This window comes from Solanum verrucosum, unplaced genomic scaffold, assembly GCF_900185275.1.
Source record: "Solanum verrucosum unplaced genomic scaffold, falcon-dt-bn FXZP01000144.1, whole genome shotgun sequence".
Lineage (NCBI taxonomy): Eukaryota > Viridiplantae > Streptophyta > Magnoliopsida > Solanales > Solanaceae > Solanum > Solanum verrucosum.
In genome coordinates this window covers 300,947-325,339 of record NW_026020773.1, presented here as the reverse complement: position 1 = coordinate 325,339, position 24,393 = coordinate 300,947, and the positions used below count along the sequence as shown (strand labels likewise).

At 29.1% G+C, this 24,393-nt stretch overlaps 2 protein-coding genes across 5 annotated transcripts in view; one reads left to right on the top strand and one right to left on the bottom strand.

Annotated features, from left to right (window-relative positions):
- The first annotated feature begins 1,076 nt into the window (after positions 1-1,076).
- Positions 1,077-4,712, top strand: LOC125813028 (BTB/POZ domain-containing protein At5g48800-like). The gene is made up of 4 exons (XM_049492521.1): positions 1,077-1,358; positions 1,728-1,794; positions 2,780-3,913; positions 4,159-4,712. The coding sequence occupies exons 1-4, from the start codon at positions 1,285-1,287 to the stop codon at positions 4,681-4,683; spliced, it is 1,800 nt and encodes a 599-aa protein (XP_049348478.1). The 5' UTR covers positions 1,077-1,284; the 3' UTR covers positions 4,684-4,712.
- A 1,089-nt stretch (positions 4,713-5,801) lies between these two features.
- The window catches only part of LOC125813008 (cytochrome b5), a 98,383-nt gene continuing 79,791 nt past the window's right edge, over positions 5,802-24,393 (bottom strand). For 3 of the 4 annotated variants that reach the window (XM_049492498.1, XM_049492499.1, XM_049492500.1), the window contains exons 2-4: positions 8,950-9,053; positions 6,374-6,440; positions 5,802-6,083 (exon numbers count right to left, since the gene is read on the bottom strand). In XM_049492498.1, the coding sequence (XP_049348455.1) occupies positions 5,830-6,083; positions 6,374-6,440; positions 8,950-9,036 (408 nt within the window). In that variant the 5' untranslated portion in view covers positions 9,037-9,053 and the 3' untranslated portion in view covers positions 5,802-5,829. Of the gene's footprint in view, positions 6,084-6,373; positions 6,441-8,949; positions 9,175-24,393 lie in introns of those variants that run through there. The other variant, XM_049492496.1, reaches the window with a different exon arrangement.

Genomic DNA, 24,393 nt, shown 5'->3' with positions numbered 1-24,393 from the left:
TTGTTATACCATGTTCCATCATATTCATAGTTTTTTAAAGTCAACAAAAGTTGATTATATTCCAATTAATGGGAACACTTTGGGCCCTCCCATAAAAAATTGTTTCTAAGTATGTATGATTTAGATAAATGTGGTGGGTAAAGGATAATCATGATCTTGATAAATTATTTTTAAAAAGTGCACAACTTTATCTTTTTACATTTTTCTTGATTTTATTTCCTTATTTTCCCCAATTTTCCTTCTTTCATTTTCAATAAACATTGCCAATGTGAAAAAGGTGATTGAATTCTAAAAGCCAAATTTTGCGATTTGGAATGGTGGAAAATGTATTTTGAATTTTTTTCATATTTTGTAGGTCAATTTATGTTAAATAAAACATACTTTTTAGAAAAAATTATCTTGATGAAAAAAGTTTTTCTAATTGAAGCAGGAAAAATAAATTTCACAAGTGACATTTCACATTGATTATGTTCTTCAAACTTTAAACACCTCATCCTTACCTCCACATTGACCCTCAGTCCTTAATTATAATATTTATCTAGATTATATATAAATAATTTAAGAATAATATTTTTTCCTTACATGTCGAACACAAGAAAATAATGTCATAAGAAGCATTTCCCTTTATACCAAACATACTCATAGTATAAAATATTTACACTATAATATACCACATTAAATTAATAAAGAGTTTAAGGTCATATTTACTTGGTTGAGCAACTTATTATCTTATTACCAATTGAGTTTAAGTTATATACATTATCAGTATAAGAATTTTTTACACCAATGAATTATCTTTATTTGTTGTAGTAGATAATCTATCTTATTTTCAAGATTATAAATCTCACATTTTAAGAAGCTTACGGTAGATATCCTCTAATATATTGAACTTGTACGGTAAAAAAGATTTACGCTACTTATATTTAACTTGAACTATTTTCTAAATTACAAATTCCACATTTTAAAAAGTTTTATCTCTAAAAAGAACGATATATATAATTTAAAGAAAATTCTTTAAATTAAGTCGCTATTATTTAGTTTACTAATAAAAACATGTCCCACAAGAGAGGCCATTGCTTTAGACAAATGTAATCTATGATTTTTGAAAACAAAAGCCAAACTTTTTGACAAAAAATGGCGAAAAAACTACTCAACCAACAACAACAAAATCTCCTACTTGTGTTTTTTGTCTCTTATTCTCTTCTTGTTTTTCTTTAACAACCTTTCACATTCTTCTTTCTTCTTAATTTCTCTAAATTCAAATATAATTTTTTTTCTTTCACCATGTCCATGGACAAGCACCACCACCATCAAATGCCTCTAACCAAGTCAGCATCAAGGCAAAGATACAATGAATGGTTCGTATATTATATACACTGACAGTATAAAGAAAACGCTATGACTCTAGTTTATGTGTTGTCATAGGTCATTTATTGTGTTTTGCATGTATATGAATTTATGTTTTGCTATAAAGAGGAGACAGTTTTATTGTCGTTAGATTGAGTGGCAACGTCAGTCAATAAAAAGGAGGAGGAGGCGGAATGTTGTATTCAAAATCTACATTAATCGGTTTTTAAGTAACTTGATGGTGTAAAAAATACGATTTTATATTGTCAGTGTATATTAGTTATAACTTGGTTGACTCATAGGTGAAATTTCACATTTTCACAACAAAAAAAGTTGTTTTAAGTTTTTTTGGCTAATTGGTTGTTTTTCTTGTCATATAGGGTATTTAGAGATGTTCCAAGTGATATAACAATAGAAGTGGATGGTGCCATATTTTCATTGCACAAGGTAAGGCACCCCCAATTTCTTCGCTAATCAGACGCAAATTCAGTATTTAAACTTGACGTGTTAGAGGTTTGGAATTGTTTGAAATATTGAGTTCAATACTTGATATTTAGTCTACATTTTTCGAAGTTTTCATGTATACATCTATGATCTATGTTGAAAAAATGATGGGTTTAATTGAACCTGACTCTCAACATCAGTAGTGGCGGAATCAGGATTTTCACTGAGGGGATTCAAAATATAAAGAAATAGGCACACGAAGATGCTAAGAAATTCAACATCTACTATATATACATTAATAATAACGTTGACCATGTACATTACAAAGTAATTTTTCAACATTTCAACAATTCAAGTTTATTTAGGTAGGAGGGTTTGGAGGGCGCAGATTAGGAAAGAAAGTTGGTAGGTAGTTGACCTTTCCATTGCTTTTCTGCGGGATAGGCTTGGTGGTCGTACTTGTACCTACTTTCTTACTAGTAGTATTAGCAATATTCTCATAGTTTTTTGTTCTTCGACTTGAATTTATCTCATGTATTTGTTTGTGATTCGAATATCACATTATTTCATTGTTATTGTTATTGTTCTTTCTTCCATATTTGTGTACCATTCTCCATTTCACGTTATTTCATTGTTGTTAGTGCTTTCATTTATGTATTCCTCTTTTAAAATTGCTTTCAAATGCCTTTTGTTTCAAGCTGAGGGTCTATCGCAAACACTCTCATTATCTCTACGAGATAGGGATAAGGTCTGCCTACACTCTACCCTCCTCAGACACCACTTTTCCAATTACACTGAGTATGTTGTTGATGATTTTTATCAAACAGAACACATTCGATTGATCCACTTGAACAGTAGAAAGAAATCTGATACAGAGTCTCCAATAATATCAATGTTCAATTTTTTTCAGTTTTTTCATGCATATGAGCAATTTCAGATACCATAATGTAGTAGAAATTCCCTAACAATATGAGAATTATGATTTCAGTTTCCCCTTGTGTCGAGAAGTGGACGAATTCGGAGGCTTGTAGCAGAGCACAGAGATTCTGATATATCAAGAATTGAGCTTGTTAGTCTACCAGGTGGATCTGAATCATTTGAACTAGCAGCCAAATTCTGTTATGGTGTCAACTTTGAGATCACTTCATCAAATGTTGCTCAACTCTGTTGTGTATCCGATTACCTCGAGATGTCAGAGGATCACTCGAAAAACAATCTTGGTTCTCGAGCTGAAGAGTATCTCGACAGCATTGTCTGCAAGAATCTTGAAATGTGTGTTGAAGTCTTGAGACAATCCGAAAACTTACTCCCCCTTGCTGATGAGTTGAAAATCGTTAGCAGATGTATCGATGCTGTAGCCTCAAAAGCTTGTGTTGAGCAGATCGCTTCAAGTTTCTCGCGTTTGGAGTATAGTAGCTCAGGGAGGTTGCATATGAGTAAACAAGCCAATTGTGAAGGGGATTGGTGGATTGAGGATCTTTCTGTTCTTCGTATCGACTTGTACCAACGTGTCATAACTGCAATGAAATTTCGCGGTGTTAGGCCTGAAAGCATTGCAGCATCATTAGTAAGCTATGCACAGAAGGAGTTAATACAAAAGTCCATTTCTGGTTCAAAAGAAAAACTCGTGGTTGAGACGATTGTTAGCCTGATGCCTGTTGAGAAATTCGTCGTTCCCTTGAGCTTTCTGTTTGGATTGTTGCGAAGTGCTGTGATGCTAGACTGCAATGCTGCTTGTAGGCTTGATCTCGAGAGACGGATAGGATCTCAACTGGATATAGCAACTCTGGATGACATACTAATTCCTTCGTTTCGTCATGCTGGTGATACAATGTTTGATGTTGACACAGTGCATAGGATCTTGGTTAATTTTTCACAGCAGGAAGGCGATAGCGATGATGAGATGGAAGATGTATCGGTTTTTGAATCGGATAGCCCTACTGCTACGCCATCACAAACTGCACTGTTCAAAGTATCAAAGCTGGTTGACAACTACCTAGCTGAAATTGCACCAGATGCAAATCTGAAGCTGAACAAGTTCATTGCTGTTGCAGAAACATTACCAGCACACGCGCGTAGTGTACACGATGGCCTTTATCGAGCCATCGACGTTTACCTCAAAGTATGTATTCCTCAACTTATTTGAGATATGATTGAAAAAGTTTTGTTGGTTTGAATGAGAGACCTATATCCTTCATATAATATGTTGAGCGGACTCTCCCAAAATGTTGTTGTTGCACCTGTGTTCGTTCATCCAAAAATGCACTACTTTTGGAGGATCTGACACGTACCTGATGATATTTTTGGAAAGTCCGAGCAACATAGTCTTCATAATTACTAAGACTCTTCATGGATTCACATTTCCAGGCTCATCTAACTTTATCAGATCCAGATAAGAGGAGACTATGCAAATCGATTGATTTCCAAAAACTCTCACAAGAAGCTGGTGCACACGCTGCACAAAATGAACGTCTTCCTCTACAATCAATCGTTCAAGTTCTCTATTTCGAGCAATTAAGGCTAAGAAACGCCTTGTTTTGCTCGTATCCTGATGATGACATTAAGCCAATGCATCAATCTTGGAGGATAAACAGTGGTGCTTTTAGTGCAGCAATGTCTCCCAAGGACAATTATGCTTCGTTGAGACGAGAAAACAGGGAGCTAAAACTTGAGCTAGCGCGAATGAGGATGAGATTGAATGACTTGGAGAAAGATCATGTTTGTATGAAGAGAGATATGCAGAAATCCAGCTCCCGAAGATTCATGAAATCTTTCTCCAAAAGGATTGGTAAAAAGTTCAACATTTTCGGACATAGTTCTTCGAGGGAGTCCACTAATTCTCCCTCGAGGCACTCGGAAAGAACTGATTCTAAGATAACTGATAGAACATGACTATCGATCTTTCAGGTACATCGAGTTACACGAATAATGTGTTTTCTTGTAAACTTTGTTCCATCCCACACACTATGTTTCTCCGAAATCTTGTATAGATAAAGGCTACAAAGATTTTATGTGTGAAAGGCGCGTTGAAGGATGTGATCATGTTAGATGTATACATTTTAAATTTTCATTTTTGCATACGTATACTTTTAGAGTAATGGATTCAGTTGAACCCGCCCTAGATCCATCTCCAGACTGATGGGGCGGGCTAAGGTCACAGCTTGCAAATTTGGAGCCTTATTATGAACTTCACAACTGGTCGGTCGTTCTATGTTCCAGGGTTGGGTCAGATAGGACCAGATCCAAACGGATCTACTTATTGCTTCGAGTTCACATGTTGTAATAGGCCTAATTTTTCTCCTAGTTTCACCGGTGAAGTGAACGGGATTCAAGTTTTTCATTTCATTCAATAGAAAAGTAGGTCATATCTTTAAACCTTTTCAAGGTATTTTGATGATCGAGAAATCAGTCTGGAGCCAACCGTTGAGTCAAACTCTAGATTTGAAACTCGAAGATGATGGGCCTAGGTTTCATTCTTTAGGCATTTTGCAGCAATAATAAGCCCTTTATGAATTTCCACATGACACTATCAGGATGACAAAAATAGGATAATCATGATTCAGCATCTATGTTGCTCGGACTCTCAAACCTATGTTGAATCCCCCGTTGGAGGATCTGACACACGTACATCAACATTTTTGAAGAATTCAAGCAACATAATTGTAGCATGACATAAATATGGGAGTACATTAACAACTTTTGTCTAATAGGTTTGACTGAACTCAGTAGTTTCAACACAAAATATAGATATGCATGTGTGTGTGGTGTGTGAAGCCGCTGAAATTTCAACAAATATCAAGTTTTGAACCCATAATTTCAAAGGTACGTCGAATTCAATACTAAGAACCTTAAAATGTTGAACATCTCAAGTTTAAAATCTTGAATCCACACTCTATAGGATTGACTCAACAATCTATTACAACAAGAACATACGACTATATGAAGTCTAAGAAGTAAAACTCGATATATTTTTTTGAATCGAGGGTGACATCTTGCAAATTCGGACTCTTATTATGAATTTACCGTTGCATTCAATCTTCAAGCGGATTGTTTGGTGTAGAAGCGGATGCCAACTGCTACGCCCAAAATGATCAGGGGAACCAAGAACTGGAGAAGCTTGATTACGAATTCGGATGTCTTGTCCTGGTTGTAATGAGGCTGGTTGGGAGGAGTGTACGTCTTTTTAGTCGGGATGGTTGCTGAATCAATATCCCCTACGTAGTACTCGTCCAACATGGCTCGAGCGCTGCTGCTGTGACCAACATCCTCAAAATCATCGGTTGCATCCTTTCCTGCACCAAATTTCCATCCCATAAAACATCGTTTTCTAAAGAATTACCAAGCTTTTTACATCAATTTTTCAAAGATAGCACTACTAGAAATTCAAAATTTAGAGTCAGTGAGCTAGACGTAACGATTTCTATTGAAAATCCGCTGAGTCTGGCCTAGATCCGCCACTGGATGGCACGATTCCAGAGTAAAGCAATGTTCTACTCAGCTTTACAATTTGATACTATTGAAAAACAACTTGTAAGTTACAATGTGTGGTTTTGGTAGGAAAAAGTTGGTCAAAGTATATTACCAGTAGCAGCCAATAAAACCTCATCGCCACCAGGGTGATCGTCCAAGAATTTTGTCACATCATACACCTATCAAATAAAAGATCGATATCAGTCAATGAACCTCATACAAACTTCTCGGGTGTAGAACAAAAAAAATTGAATGACCCCAGCTTTGTGATGTTATATTTAATATCAGTCCTTCCAGTAAACGGTAAAATTGCATATTACCACTTGAAAGTTAAACAACTTTTATCCAGAGAACTCATAGTAACAAAATAATCTTATCACTAACTTGTGAGCACTACACATTTCACCAAGACGAAGTTATAATATCGCAAATTTACACTAATCCAGTTACGCTTGAACTGGCTATTCTTTTTATCTCATCAATTTATGGCCTAAGCAAGGAGATAATTATTCCGTTTTCTATAAAAATAGTAAACTTCAAAGTATACTAACAAACCTAAGCAAAAACAAAATACGATGAAATTTTTATGTTTCTCTCCTAGGTACTAGGGAAGGCACAACGGAAGGTTGAAAAGCAATTTACCATGCTTTGCTATCATGAATTAAGGGCAATACAAGATTATAACTTTCTTCGGAAAAGTTTCAAAGGTACAAAGTATAAGATTCTTTGATACTTGCTTTTAGAAGGAAAAGCCCAATGGCAATAGGCATGAATTAACATGGGAGGGTTTTTCAAGACCGTATCAAATTCATGTTGAAACAAGTTGAGATAAGTTGAATTTAAGACGTAGACACAACCCACAGACAACGATGACCCATCAACCAAATGTCAACAAAATGAAAAGCACAAATCTCAGCACTCCAAAATGTCAATAATGTCATCACTCATCATGCTAACGCAGACACTATTCACCCCTTTTCAGACCTCTTAACAAGCTTTTGCTCGAAACACAAAAAGAATGGAGAGAAAAAAAAAATCAATAAAAACAACAATGAACAGAAGCAGTCAAAAGTTGAATCCTTAAGTTTCATTTTCTAATCTTTACGATCAAGTTACACAAAGCATAAAAAGCTATCCAAAAGGGGGTGCAGAAAGCTAATTTTACAGGTCACCAAGATTATACCTTGGCAAAAATTACGAGCCAAAGGCTGAACCATTTTTTTTGGAAACTCGTATCTTACCAAAGATTGAACCTTTAAGGGGCGGAGGCAGAAAGGTAATTACGAGATCACAAAGACTATATCTATAAATTGTCACACAGATGTGAATGTAGGATTTGAAATTTATGGTTCCTACTACGATCTAAAGTTAATATACAATAACAATTGGGTTCACAATAACATCCTTATGTATGTTACATGAATTTCTTAGGGTCTGCGCAAAAGCCACTGGTTCGTGAACCCAAAACCTATGCTCTATATCTGCCACTATTGCCACAAATAAAGGACCCAAAGATTGAATCTTTAATAGATATTCCCTAACATTGAATCTTCAACATACATTTGAAAAAAGCACAAGAAATGAATCTTCAACATATACTTAAAGCAAAAAAGCACAAGAACCAGCAACCCCAGCAAACTAAAGGCAAACAGGTAATTACAGAGATCACAAAGACTATAAGTTTCCCCTAATAAAGAGCCAAAAGTTGAATCTTTAACATATATTTGAACAAGAAACTACAACCCCAATAGATTAAACCAAAAGGGGTGGAGGCAGAAAGGCAATTACAGAGATCACAAAGACTATAAGGTGCCCCAAATAAAGAGCCAAAAATTGAATCTTTAACATATATTTGAGCAAAAAAGCACAAGAAAACAGCAACCCAGTAAATTAAATCAACAAGGGTGGAGGCATAAAGGTAAATACTGAAATCACAAAGACTATAAGCTTCCCCTAATAAAGAGCCAAAAATTGGATCTTTAACATATATTTGAACAAAACAGTACAAGAAACAGCAACCTCAGTATAATAAACCAAAAGGGGTAGAGGCATAAAGGTAAATACAGAAATCACAAAGATTATAAGTTGCCCCTAATATAGAGCCAAAAATTGAATCTTTAACATATATATGAACAAAAAAGCACACGAAACAACAACCCCATTAAATCAAAGGCAAAAAGGTAATTACACAGATCACAAAGACCATAAGTTTCCCATAATAAAGACCCAAAAATTGAATCTTTAACATATATTTGAACAAAAAACACAAGAAACAGCAACCCCAGTAAATTAAAGGCAATTACATAGATCACAAAGACTATAAGATTCCCTATTAGACCCAAAAATTGAATCTTTAGCATATATTTGAACAAAAAAACATAAGAAACAGCAACCCCAGTAAATTAAAGGTAATTACATAGATCACAAAGACTATAAGATTCCCTTATAGACGCAAAAATTGAATCTTTAGCATATATTTGAACAAAAAAGTACAAGAAACAGCAACCCCAGTAAACTAAAGGCAATTACATAGATCACAAAAACTACAAGATTCCCTAATAGACCCAAAAATTGAATCTTTAGCATATATTTGAACAAAAAAGTACAAGAAACAGCAACCCCATTAAATTAAATCAAAAAGGGGGTGAAGGGATAAAAGTATATACAAAGATCAGAAAGACAAAATACCTTGCCACTAATAACAAGCCAACAATCTTTGGCATTGTTGTGAGGGGCTACTTCTTCCAAAGTATAAACCTTTGTTTCACTACCCATTTATGGATACACAAAAAACAAAAACACCAATTGGAGTAGAGAAACAAAAGATGTGATGAATCTTGATTTGGGTGTTCAAAATTGAGGGCTTTATAATTCTTTACTTTAGTTTGGTAAACTATTGGAAAAATCAAAGAGTGGGTGGGTCAATTTAATCTGGAGGTTGGTGAGAATAAAGATGTGACATTAGTTCACTATTTATTTATTTTATCATATTAATATGAATAAAATTACAATTTATTATATTTTTTAAATATTTTTTTAATATTAAAATTTAAAATATTGAATTAATTACATAGTGTTTTAGTTTGAAATTTGAACATGAAGTTATTAATCACTAATCACACTTTTAGATGCTTCAATTTTGATATTTATAAATTGATAAACATAGTTTATTTAAATTTAAATTATATATAATTATATTAAAAATACTATAATTAACTTTTTAAGAATTATTTCGATTATATCTAACTTACATTTTATAAAATAATTCAAAAGAAAGTATAAGCAAATTGTTTCATTAATCAACTACACAAAAATAATATTTAGTCAAAATTTCAATATCTAAATAATTAATTTTATACTATACTGATTTATATATTTATTAATATTATAATAATAATTATTATATATGTAATTATACATTCAAGTATGACATTCTATATTTTGATATCTATATATATATATATATATATATAAAACTATATTAAATATTATAAATTTTTAAAATACATATCAAGTATCTTAATATCGAAACTACAATATCAAAAAAAAAAAAAAATTGATTTTAATATAATAATTGAATATCTAGCCTACCATGCCTACCCCTAATGCCAACCTCTTAACTTTATGGATTCTTAAATAGACACTCTATTTGGTAAGGACATAAAGCATAGGTTTAATCACCTCCAATCTTGTAAGTTTCTTCTTCTTTTTTCATCCGCGGTTCAATATTTGTATTAGAACTCGATTATTTTAAATTTACATTACGTAGGGCTCTATTCAAAAGAAAGCGTTTTCATATTCATGACTCAAATCCAAAAAAAATTACTAAAAAAAAAGCAGCAACATCCGCTGCAGCACATCCTTTGATGATAATCTTGCATGTTCCTTGCTCGTCCTAAACTAACATGTTTTATTCACATCAAATAAAATCGTGCCACGTCTTCACCAACTTAAAAAGGAAGAAATCCTCTCCTTCATTTTTCATATTTGTGTCTAATCAATTTATTAAAATCTGCTTATTTTAAATATAATATTTCTTTTATCACAAATTTTTTTCAAAATAATACTTTTAAAGAAAATAACTTGTGTTAGGAATTAGGATAATCAATTTAAAATCCACCTTTCAATGCTAGAGGCTTTAGAGCAATAATTTAAGGTCATTTGCACTTTTGCTTCTATTTGGTGTTGGTTTTAAATTTTTCTCTCGTAAAAAATATTTTTTTTGGAAAATAATTTTATATTTTCATACTAGTATATCTTATAAGTTATATCTATATATGATTTTAATTTCTAAAGAACTTATATTTTACTAGGCATAATTTTGATTGCTAAATTGCAAAAATCAAATATCAACTCATTTGAAGATCTTTTTTTTTTTAACAATTCATTTGAAGATCAAAAATAGAACATCGATCCATTTGAAAAATAAAACATGTAATTTTGTTGTTTGCTAAGGTTTTAAAAGTACTTCTTCGAATGATTTGTTTTTGTTTAGCTTCCAAAAAATGGCTTGAACAGTATGTCTGACTTTTAATTATCTTGTGATTTATTGATATCACTTGTTTGGAAATATTAAAAGTCACGGAAATTCTCCTAGTTTGATGTGTGTTTATGATAGCATTCTTAAGGATATTTCATCATTGTATGTATAATTTTCAGCATTCAACAAGTTTTTTTATTATAAAACGAGAAGTCAAAATCTGATAAAAATTTAAAATTTTAATAGATCAGGCAGAAAGTGTAGTATAGTTTGTTGTGTAAAGAAAGTGTACAAATTATTTTTTAATGTCAATTAAAAAATGACAATAAAGAGAGAAAATTATAATCTATTTGCCATAATAAATATATTAAAGACAATTCAATTTTGCATTAATTGACTACTGAAATGTAAATGCAAATATTAGAAAATGAATAATTCTTTTGAGATGATAAAGAAATATTCTTTTCAATAACTTGTTCTCTTGTTAATTATTTTAAGTATGACTTTTTTGTTATTGTATTTATTTTAGATATATAATTTTTGATATTTGAATCAAAGATCTATTAAAATAATCTCTTTAACTTAATATTGATAGAGTGGGTTGAGACAAAATCCACCATGCCCTCACCCCACCCCATTCCATTACCATCCCTATTGACATTATAAGCAAATTAAAAACCTTCATCAATTTGAGTCGGAAAGCATATAGGTTATTTGAGTCTTTGCTTAATGTTATTTTTTATTATAAGAGAATAGGTCCAAATATATTTTTGTATTATACGATTTTGTACTATACAATTTAGAGTTAATGTACCTTTGATTAAAATAGTTTTACATTTATACTTTGTTACACAAATGGTTCAATATATTTTCTTTGACTAATGAAAGCGAAAATAGTTAATATAAGTTCAAATTTTCTAGTTATTTCAAATTAAAATAAAATCCACATAATTTAATCATTCTCACAAAATTCAAAGATATATTTAATCCTTCTCGTATATAAGTTTTGTCTTCTTTAGTTCAACAATTAATTTGAATTTATAGCTTTGATGATCAAATAACTTCCTTTTTGACTCATACTCTTCTTCTTAAATCTATCACCCAACCCACCCACCCCCAAAAAAAGGAAAAATCTACACATATGAAGAAAAAAGTTGCAATTTAAATCGTAAAGAATTATTGAAAATGAAAATCTTTTGAGTTTCATAATTTATTGAATCAAGCTTATTTTATTTACTTAGCCCATTTCGATGTGCTTAAATTCAACTCAGAATGTGCATTTAATCCCCCCACACCCACACCCATCAACTACAATTACACTTAAATAAAAGAAATTCAATTTCTTTTTGGTCCATGAAAATTTATAATATTGATAATAGTTTGATCATATGACCAAACAAGACAACACAATCAAGAAATATTAATTCTTGATTTTAACGATACATGGGAAATACTTCTCAAAAATTATTTAAATAAATTAAACATAAAACTAATAAAAAAAACTTATGGACACTTTGGTCCTCCTCTTTTTGTTTTCCAATCATTATAGCAAGCACAACACTCTTTACCCCCACTAGTTCCTGGTGGAACACATTGACACCATTCACAACATTTGTTGCAAAAAAATAAACAAGGTTTTTTGTGAGATGTAGCTGAACATCTTTGATTGCATGCATCTCCACATTCTGAAAAACACAAAAAAAAATATTAAAAATATTATATAATCATTTATCGAGTTGCTTAAATTAAAAATAACCAGCGAATGTATAATTCATGTATAACAAGTGATATTGTTTTGAAATCCTTTGTCAATGCAACTATTCATAAGGTTTCAATATTAATTTGCGGACCGAGATTGATGTTAGAAGTAAAGAAAGATTTGTCTAATAGTTTCGACGTTCTTGTTAGGATGCATTATATATGTATAATCCATGTATAACAAGTGATGGCGTTTTAAAATCCTTTGTCAATGCAACTATGCATAAGGTTTTTTCAATATTAATTTGTGGTTCGAGATTCATGTTAGAAGTAAAGAAAAATATATCAAACCATCTCGATGTTAGGATGCATTATATATGTATAATCCATGTATAACAAGTGATGTTGTTTTAAAATCCCTTGTCAATGCAACTATGCATAAGGTTTCAGCATTAATTTGTGGTTCGAGTAAAGAAAAAACTATCAAACAGTCTCAACGTTCTAGTTTTGAACCAATAAAAAGGAGGTATGGTATACTCACTATCTGCAGCCACAGGACAAGTTGATGGACCAGTAGGGGGCTTGTCACCTTTGATTATTTGTGCATTAGACATTAAAACTATGATAAGCAAACCCAAAAAAATGTGAAAAAACTTCATCATGTATATTTTCTTTTAGTCTTGAAAAACTAATGTTAGTTTTCTATTTTAATTTTGTTTTGTGAGAAAATGAGTTGTGATTAATCCTTCAATGTGTGCATTATTTATAGGCAAGATTAATTATGTGATAACCAAAATATTAAATGTTTAATTCATTGTAGATATTGCTATTAATATAACATTTACTTAAGATTTATCTAATAATTAAATGCATATTAAGATATAATTAATACTCCAACCGTCCATTTTAGTTTTCACACGTCATTTAAAAAAATCATAAATAAAATGCGTTTTTTTTTTTTTTTTTTTTTTTTACTAATTTAGCCTTTATTCTTTCCGTGTAAGTAATATTGTTTACTCTCAAAACAATTATTATATTGCTCTTTTGAATTTAATAAATTTAACTATTTAAATGATGCATCGGGAGATGAGTGATGACTATAATAAATAATAAGAGTAAATTAAGAATTAATTTTAATAAATTATATCTTGATTTTTAAAATTATACAAGTAAAAGTGATATTTTTTTAGTGTAATAAACAAGTAAAAATAGATGAAGGGTATAATAAGTCGATGTTAATTTTATAAATTGATAAGTTTTTTAGACGATATTGTAATAATATTAACAACTAATATGGAATGAAGATACTAGACGATTAGTTATCTTACATATTATAATTAAATGCACTTCAAACTAAATTTAGCTAAAAGTTGCATTTAATTAAAGCACAAATTACAGAAATACACACCTTTTGTTTCACTTATTTCCATTATCCCCTATTACTTTTAAAAATCTCCAAAATCCCTTATTTCTTTAATATATCTGAGCTGCATATTAATGTATCTAAGCCAGTATTTAATGTATTCAAGCTACATATTATGTATCCGAGCTACATATTAATGTATTCGAGCCAGTATTTAATGTATCCGAGCTAGTTTTTAATGTATCCAAGCGACATATTAATGTATCCGAGACAATATTTAATGTATCCGAGCTACATATTAATGTATCCGAGCTTCAATTATTGTATCCGGTTTTTTTAATTTTTAAGGGATTAATGTAATTAGAAACTTATTAGGGATAGATTGTAATTTCATATTAAAACTATAGGATTTATGTAATTTATCCATTATTAAAATAATTAAATTAAAGACTCGTATTAGGATAATACCATTTTAAAATTTACATTAAATGCCTCATATGATACATGAAGTCTATTATTCTGTGTGAATTTATAATTTTTAATTATTAGACAAAAAAGTTCAAATATACTTCTACTTTACGAAATAAATCAGTAATGTCATTCGTTAATAATTAATCTCAAATATGCCCTCATAATTATAAATTTAGACCATATTTGCACTTACGCACCCAGAGAACTCACAAAAATATAAATAGTCTCTAATTATGGGTTTTAATACAATATATGTCACTTGGTATAATTTAAACCCTCGGATAACTTTACTCCACTTTTATTTTGATTCAATTTTATCCATCCCCTCCTACAGAGCTTTTTTCAAAACAATTCAATTTCATGATTTCTACAATTTTATATGCGTATCACCCTTCCTAAACTCCACTTCATAAAATAAACAAATTTTATTTAATTTTAAGGGTCAAACTCATTGTTGATCTCTAAAGTTGGCATCAAGTTTCACATAAACATCTCAACTAAACAATGCTCATTTTAGACACTCTAAGCAGGGTCTTATTATGTCATTTTGACACTTTTTGCTGAGTTGACATATTATGTGTGTTACACTTACTTTGAGCGCGTGAAAGGTGTAATTTTTATGATTTTTTTATTTTTTATTTTTTATTTTTTTATATCTTCTTCTTCCTTTTCTCTCCTTTCCACACTTCCTCCACCATATACCATCACCTGCCACCATTGTAATTTCAACTTTCTCCTCTCTTTGTCATTTCTTGATGTGGAAAATTAAATTAATAATATATATCAACAAAAATAATTTAAGAAAGGATCAAAATAGACAACTCTAGAGCATATATCTTCTTCATGATATCAAATTTCTCCACCTAATTTTTTTCATGTTCCATTGTCGGAAAGTTCACCGAGTCCTTCAAATGTTCGTTGGTCTTAGGGGCGAAGCCAGCATGTCTTTAGGGGGTTCATCTGAATCCCCTTCGGCGGAAAATATTACTATATATACGTGGTTAAAATTATTTTTTAGATGTATATAATAGATGTCGAACCCCTTCGACTAGTTCATATGTTTAAATTTTGAATCCTCTTATTGAAAATTCTGGTTCCGCCATTGGTTGGTCTATTTTCACCTCTCTCTGTTTAAGTTTTTTTTTTTTCAGATTCAATTTTTGAAATACTAATTTTCTACTTCTCAAAGCTTTTAACTTTTTCTATTTTGATGAACTCATTTCAAGTAAATTCATAAATAGATCTGATTTTATAATGGATAAATTTGTTTGGGTGCTTTGAAACTTTCAAAACAAGCAGTTCTAATAGTGAAGGTGATTGAAGAAAAAAAGGATGAATTTGAAGGATTGAAGAGATGGTAATAGTATGATAATTGGATTATGGGTATTTGCTTATGACCCAAATTGATTATAATAGGTAGATTTGAAGAAGAAGAAGAAGGCATCAAGGTAATAGTGGTTAGAGGAGGAGGAGATGTGGAAATGGTGAAGGAGAAAAAGAAAGATGTTGTAGATTTTTATTTTTTTTGCCTTTTTCTTCTTTATTGAAAGGTAATTTTTAAAGTAATTAATTAATTAATTAGGTTTTTATTCATAATATATTTTTTTAATAATTATTTTTTTTATATGTGTCATATGTCATTATTTAATTCGCTACTTTGACGGGTGTAATACACATATCTTATATATTTGGTTGATTGTCAAAAAAAGTATCAATATGACACAGCGACCCCCTACTTAAGGTGTTTAAAATGAATAAGGCATATTTAAGGTGACCAAGTGAAAATTGATGTCAACTTTAGGTGGCTATCGATGGGTTATGCCAATTTTAAACAAAGGCGTATTTGACATCAATTGTTAAACCAGTATACTATTTTGTATAATTCAATGACATATTCGAATTTCGAACTACCGCTAAAATCAAGTGTGAAAAGGAAGAAAAGGATAGTAAAGCAAATCATACTAGACATTGAACTTGCTATATACTCGATAAATAAAGAAGAATCAGTTTTATTTTGGTTCATCAAAATTTATAATATGGATAATAGTTAGATCATGTGAACCTAACAGAAAACATAATCAAGAAATATTAATTCTTGATTTTAACAACACAAAGAAAACATTCCACAATGACCAATAGATACAAATACCGCGAGGGAAAAGGTAAAAAGAACCCTCTTTTTCTCCTCGTACAGTCTTGGCTCTAATAAAGAGAAAGAATCTCTTCCTACCCTACGATAGGAAAAAAATACTTCCTCAAGAAGATCAAATAAAAGAAAAATACACATAAAACAGATACAACGGAGACAGGGAATTACAAAGTGAAAATCCAAGTAACCAGCCAACCAACAACTGAGCTACTAAGATTCTCCGACGCACCATTTTTCCATGATTAGTTTAAATATCATGGACACTTTGGTCCTCCTATTTGTGTCTTCCAATTGTTGTAGCAAGAACAACACCCTTTATTTTGCCCAACATAACCTGGTGGAACACATTGGCACCATCCACAACAATGGTTGCAATAAAACAAACATCTTTTTTTGTGACCTTTGTGTGAGCATCTCTTAATACATGCTTGTCCACATTCTGAAGAAAACAAAAGGTTATAATTAAAAATAGTCGGTGAATACATATTACATGTATAATCTATGTATAATGTGTGTATAATAAGTATATAATCTATATATATATATATATATATATATATATTTGGATCAATGTTCCATTCTTTATGAGAAAAGGGACAAATTTACCTGTCTTCTTTCAAAAAAATAATTTACATTTAATTAACATGTTGTTGTTGTTGTAAAGTATAATGGAAGTTAAGTGTAAACTATTTTTGAAAGCAAATAACATGCAATCCATGTTTATTAAGAGTGAAAATTGGTGAGCTTAAAGGTGAAGCAAGGTAAAGAACGACGGATCTCTTTATGATACGAGAGATCTATTTTGCATCTTCGTTATTACGAGTAGTTTTACAAAGGATCAGACTAATCACATAAACAATACTTGAATTCTCAATAGAGATGTTACATTGTTAATTCTTATTTCTCATCCTTTAGAGACTACGAGTGTTATAAGATTATCATCTATCCACAAAAAGATAACCTTAAGATGATCATCTTAGATGAGTGAAGATTGTTCAACTAAAAGGTGAAGCAAGATTAGGAACGACAAATCTCAATATAATACACGAGATCCATTTTGCAAGTTCTTTATAACAACAAATTCTACAAAGGATCAGACTAATGACGGAAACAACACAAGAATTTGAATTCTCAATGTAAATACTAGATAGTTGATTCTTATCATTAAAAGAGTACGATTTTACTAAGATGATCATCTTGTGGCTATTAAAAATGACCTAAATCAAATTATTATATTTCTCAATCTAACACAAAACTTTCATGATAGATGAGTATAGATTGCCTAACTTATATATAACACATCGAACCAAGTGATATCATTGAACTTTTCGAGATTCAAATAATTCTTTTATAATATGTATTTAAAATATTTTAAATTGTCACTTACTATATGTATTTTTAAAGTAATTTTTAAATATGTGAATTTTATTTAAAAAAACTGAAATGATATGTCTGAATTTACCGTCAAAATTAATACTAATAGTTTTGACTATAAAAATTCTGTACCGTATAAATCGAGACAAAAAGAGTAGATCCATCGATAATGCTTGAAAATAATGCATACAAACATCAATTTGGGGATAGTAAGTAAATCAATTTAACCATTAGAACCTTGTAATTCCAGATCGATACTGTTCATAAAACCCCCAATTTCAAATCATTATAAATAATAATAACATAGTCGGTACTACAATAACATATTCAGTGTAGTCTCATAAAATGTGTTCGAAAAGGATAGAGTGTACACAGATCATATCTCTAGCTTTAAGTAGATAAGTTATTTCCGATAAATCGAGGTTTAAAAAAAAATAGTAGTAATGTAGGAAAGAAGAATATAAACCACAAATAATACGATAATCGAAGCAATAAAAAAGAAAGATATAAGAAGAGGTACTTACTACTTCTAGGCACAGGACAAGTTGTTGAACCAATGAGAGGTTTAGCACTTATCACAGAAACAGTGATAAGCAAAACCAAAAAAATGAGAATAATTTTCATATTGTAAGCAAATTTGTGAAGATGAAGAAGAAAATATCTAAAATTATCAAAACTCAAATGGACTTTTAAAGATATAAAAAGAGTCTGTTTTTGTATTGAACTTTTCACATTCTGTCTAGATCTCAGGGGAATCATTTAATGCTTAATTTAATCACCGTCGTTGGATTAGATTGATGGACGGATAAGATTAATTTAACATGGGACTTTACGTATTCTGTCTGGACCTCACATGGGCTTTTCCTCTATCCGTCTTATTTTATGTGGTACTCATTCGTCCAATTTTTGACCTGACATACTTATTAAAAAAAAAAATTGACATGATAAGTTTATTATTTTAGACTTATTAATAAAGTTAGTATTTTTATCAAAAATATTAATTCTCTAAATAAATTTATGGTATACTCCCTCCGTTTCACAAAGAATGACTTCCTTTCTTTTTTAGTCAGTTTCAAAAAAATGACCTTTTTCCTTTTCTGTTAACATTTTACTTTTTGCTTTCCACGTGACATGTTTAAGACACAAGATTAAGGACAATTTTGTACATTTGACTTAACTTTAATTTAGGACCACAAGATTCAAAAGTCTTCTTTAATTTCTTAAACTTTGTGCCAAGTCAAACCAGACCAATCTTTTTGAAACGGAGGGAGTAATATGTAAAAAAATATTATCTTATCTTGATTTGTTAAAAATGATAAGTAAAAATAAATTAATAAAAGTTAAAATTGGATAAGTAAAAAAGAATAGAGGGAGTAGTTTAATTAGGTACAGAGTTTAAGAAAAAGAAAGACTTTTGAAATTTATGGTCTAAAATAAACAATAGATGTTTTTGTGGATATAAATCATTTCATTAAAAGTAAAATTGATATGTTAAAATAAAATTGTTAATTGATAAGAAATATATCATTCTTTTTTATAATTACTAAAAAAGAATAAGTCATATAAATTGAGACAATGAAAGTACCATTTAACTTGACATGATATTTAAAAGCTTTTTTGAAAAGAAAATTATGATCTAAATAATTTTTAGATATTTATATACCTGTAAATTACTCCATTTAAAAAAAATTTAAAAATTATATTATTTCTAATTATAATATCATAACATTCTTCTTGAGAAAAGGTATCACGCGCAATAGGATGGAGGAAGTATTTCTTTGTCCCTTATTTTTAGTATATAATCATTTGCTAAGGTGTATAAAAGCAATACTAAATATAATGCTCATATTAATTATATATTTACATTAGTTATATTAAAATTATTTTTTAAACAGTATTTAATTTATGAATTAAAAATAATATATATCACATTTTTTCTAACATAATTTATGTTTACAAAAATATCTTTTATATTTATGATAGTAAATATGTGGAAAAAAAATTGAGAGGTAATTATATCCTTAACTATGCTAACACATATATTAAAATAATTCACACATTATTAATATTTTATATATTTTTCGTGTATTAATTATGCATATATCATAAACCAAATAAAGTATGTAACTAATAATTAATTATGCATATATCATAAACCAAATAAAGTATGTAACTAATAAGGTAAGTTATATGTAGATTGAGAAGGTAAATAAATAAGATACTAGTAGTAAATAAAATCCATAAATGCATTGGTTTTTCCTAATGCATTTTATCAAGCCACTCGTTATTAATTGCTTTACTTTTTCACTAAAAAAAATTTCATCTCTATTTTAAAATGTGAAAGAGTCTTTCAAAAACAGATTTTCTACCTTTATAAGGTAAAAATAAGATAATAAGGCATACCGCATACATATTGTTTATCCTCGATGAAGTCTTACGAAAATTTCATTCTCTCTTCATTTATTTTTAGTTGTTATGTTGCATTTTTCGAGAGTTAATTTGATTAATTTTTTAAAATTAAATTATAGTTATTTGATGTTTTAAAATAAAAAAATTAATATTTAAAAAATATTATAATTTTTTTTAAAAACATAATAAAATAATTTAAAAATATTAAAATATTACACAAAATTCATATAGTTTGACTTATAATTAATTTTTTACAACAATTAAAAAGAAACGGAGGAAGTACGGTACTTGTTGTTGACTAGATCTCCACATGGGAGTCATTCAATGCTCAATCAATCACAGCCGTAGGATAAATTTGATGGACGGCTAGGATTTAATATGAAATTAAATAAAGAAATGTACAAGTAATGAATAATGATTGCTACTTTGGACTTTGTTTTCATATTTTGTTTAGATCTAACATGTATAAAGCTGTTAACTTGCTTAAAGATTTGTTAAATTAATCTTGTTAATAATATTTCAAAATTTTAAATTTGATAATTACTATTTTACGTAGTTATTTAATAATAAGGATAATATGATTAAAAAAAAGACTCCCTCCAATTTATTTATTTTAATTTGATATAAAATTTAAAAAATATTTTTTAAAAAAATATTATAATCTTAAATTAAATATATATCAAATAGATTAAAAATTTATCTAATCTTGTAATTTTAAATTTGTCAGTGGAAAAGCTGGAATAAGAAAATTGCTAAAGGTAAAATAGAGTGAAAAAGTTGTCATATTAAAATGAAAAGGCAGATCAAACAAATTAAAAATAAAAAAGTAATAAATTCTTTTAGATTGTTAGTATAAATAAATATAATAAAACATCTATTCTTAATATATAGAATGGATAAAATAAAACGATAGTCTATGTAATGATTGATAATTAGACTTTCATATCGTGTCTAGATCTTAGTGGAGTGTTTTAATGCTTAATTTAATCACAACCGTACGATTAAATTGATGGACGGTTAGGATTAGAGTTTAAAAATATATAAATGTATTTTCTACGTTATATATTGGCTGACATTTACTCTAAAAATAGTTATCTACGTCTTATATTGATTGACAACTTAGAAAATACATTTATAACCCATTGTTGCTGCAGCTTCTACCCTTCGAGTGATCATTGGATAAGTCTTTATTGTGTGAAATGTAAATCGTATTAGGTAAGTCCTATATAACGGATTCGACTCGAAAGACAAGACACTGAGGAAGGATCGATCTCTGAGTCATCCCGAAAGACACTAAAATTTATTTTCATTTACTTTCCAATTTATAAAATTAAGAGAATTTTATTATATTGTACTTTTTAATTTTTAATTATATATAATTATAATTTCAAATATCACTCCTATTAATAAAATTAATTTAGTAAAATACACCCTCTCATCAAAATTTTATAAATATGTCAGGTTAACATTAATTAAGTAATATAAAATAGACAATAGGCAAATAACCATCGATCAATTATCAAATTTCTAACTACACACTTATATTTTGCAGGCCAATTATTTTTATATTACTTTAAAATAGAACAAAATACACCACAAATAAAAGCATATGTAATGATTTGATGCTTGGACTTTTAATATCGTGTCTACACTTCACATGGGAGTCTTTTAATGCTAAATTTAATCTCAGCCGTAGATTTATATTGATCAACGGTTACGATTAATTTATGATAAAAAAGAAATGTATATATTATTTGATGCTGTGAATGTTGTGAACCGTTGGATGAAGTAAATGAATGGCTAGGATGGAGTGTGTTTCTTTTGTGAGTAAGAAGGTGTGTTTGTTTGACATGGATTGATGACGTGACGTGAATTGATTGGTGGTGAGGGAATGACAAATAATTGATGAGTTTTGGATTTTTGAGCTTAGGGTATGGGCATTTTGGTCCAAAAAAAAAAGGATTAATTTGCACTTTATGTACCTTTTTTTTTTCATGATAACGAAACCTACCGTAAAACCCTGCTCTTATGCAGTAGCTCGCAAATCACATACGAGAGGTAATCTGCATCAGGTAAGCCTGATGCGACGAGCTCGATTCAGAAGACAAATCCCTTACTTTCGGTGGCAAGAAATTTCAAACTTAAGACTTCCAATATAAAAGTCTCAAGTCCAAACTAGTAAGCGACTCCAAAGGGTTTTTGCACTTTATGTACCTTCAAAGTACATATCAATATATTAATAGAGTATCATTACATGTTGATTTATTTCTTTAATAAAAAAATTAAACGAATATCAATGATACGCACATGATATATATCATATAACCGTAAGTATATTATAAAAAATTAATCATTCATGTCTTCCAACAGAGACAGTTAATCCTTTATGATAAAGTATCATAGTTATCACGTTTAAAATATCAAGCTTTTGCCAGTAAGTCTAAGTAATTATTATAAGGTACACAGCTGAAACAGATATATTGACGTCTAATTATGTGCTTATTCTTTTTTTTCTTAATATTCGCTCTGTTCTTAATTACTTGACTATTTCTTTTCTTTTTTAGTTGTCCCTAATTACTCGTTCATTTTCACAAATCAAGAAAGAATAATTTTTTTTATCTATTATAATCTCAATTAATTACTTTGACAAAGGTAAAATTTCTTGAAAATATTAAATTTTTAATTCATCTATTTCATAATTAATAAGACTAAGATGGTAAACTTACTATGTTAATCAATATTTTCTTAATAGATATGTTAATTTAAAACTAGACAAATAATTAGAAGAAGGAGTAGTAAAAAAAGTACTATTTATTCCTCTATTAGATATCATAAGAACTAATTCATGTTTTTAAAACACAGTTCTCTATGATGTTCATATGATAAATATTACTCTATAATAGGGTATCAGAAAAAAATAGTAAAAAAAATACTCCTTGATCCTTTATGAGGATATATTCATTTTTTCGAAAAAGAATACAATTTTATTTTTTAAGAAAAAAATAATTTTTATTTTCATTAGTTGATATATTTATTTTGTATTTTTTATCCATTAAAATAAAAAGGAAATACAAAATAGAACTAAGAAAAAATGGAAGAGAATAAACATACCAAAAATAAATAGAAATTTAAGAGAAAAAAAACAAAAAAACAAAGTCAACTAAAGAAAATAAATTAAATGCCGCAATTCAAGGCCAATTTAATGCGTCGAAAGCTAAGATGGGCAAAACAGACGCCGCAATTTGTGTGAATTTTTATTTTTTCGATTTTTTTCCATTCACGACTATAGTTATTTTTCAGGGCTGGAACACGAGATTTCTAATTAAGAGAAGAGTAACTTCATTCACTATACTATATCGTTTGGTGATGTATGATTTTTTTAAATTTATATTTATAGTAATAAACTATTTTTTTATGGACATATATTTTAATATTATAATATTTATATATTATGTCCGAATATAATTTCAGTTTCTAAAATCTTTTGCCCAATTAGGCATAAATATGATTCCTCAAGACTAAAAATTAAGAATCAATCTATTTAAAAAGTAATAATAAAAAATCGAACTATTTACGAATAAAACGTGTAATTTTGTGGGAAATAAATATTTGAAATTGGGCCAACTACTATACTTTTGGGTTGGCTTAATCCAATTTTTCATGTTCTTTTCACTTTAATTTGATTTAAATGAGTTTCTTTTGTCTTAAACAATTCTTCAAAATATGCTATGTATATAATAAAAATTATGGTATAATGTACTTGTATATAGCTCAAAATTGAAGAAATGAAAATGTAATTGATAAAATAGAGTAATAGCATTCTAAAATGATAAAATGGTGATATAACAAACAAAGAAAATGCAGTGGTTAATATTGATAATACAAATTTATTGAAACTAGTGAAATTATTCGCTTTTTATGCGACTTTAAGAAAAAATCAATAAATTTATATATGTTTACTCTTTATATATACAAAATTAGTGAAAATTTTATAAATGACATATATAAGACTAATAATTTCAAGTTATGACAATATAATAATATTTTCAAGTTGTAACAATAAAAAAATTTAGGTTATAACAGTTTATTTTTAAAAAAAGTTTTAAAATAATAATAAAAACCGATTTTAAAAATTAATAAAAAGTAAAAAAATGGAAATAGTTGTAGTAATTGATTTGAATACATTAA

What these genes read in the sequence shown, in the direction of transcription:
- LOC125813028 (XM_049492521.1), top strand. Translation starts at nt 1,285, where the DNA reads ATGTCCATGGACAAGCACCACCACCATCAAATGCCTCTAACCAAGTCA. An exon ending in AGGCAAAGATACAATGAATG is followed by an intron (nt 1,359 to 1,727) that starts GTTCGTATATTA and finishes CTTGTCATATAG; the next exon opens with GGTATTTAGAGATGTTCCAA. An exon ending in CCATCGACGTTTACCTCAAA is followed by an intron (nt 3,914 to 4,158) that starts GTATGTATTCCT and finishes TCACATTTCCAG; the next exon opens with GCTCATCTAACTTTATCAGA.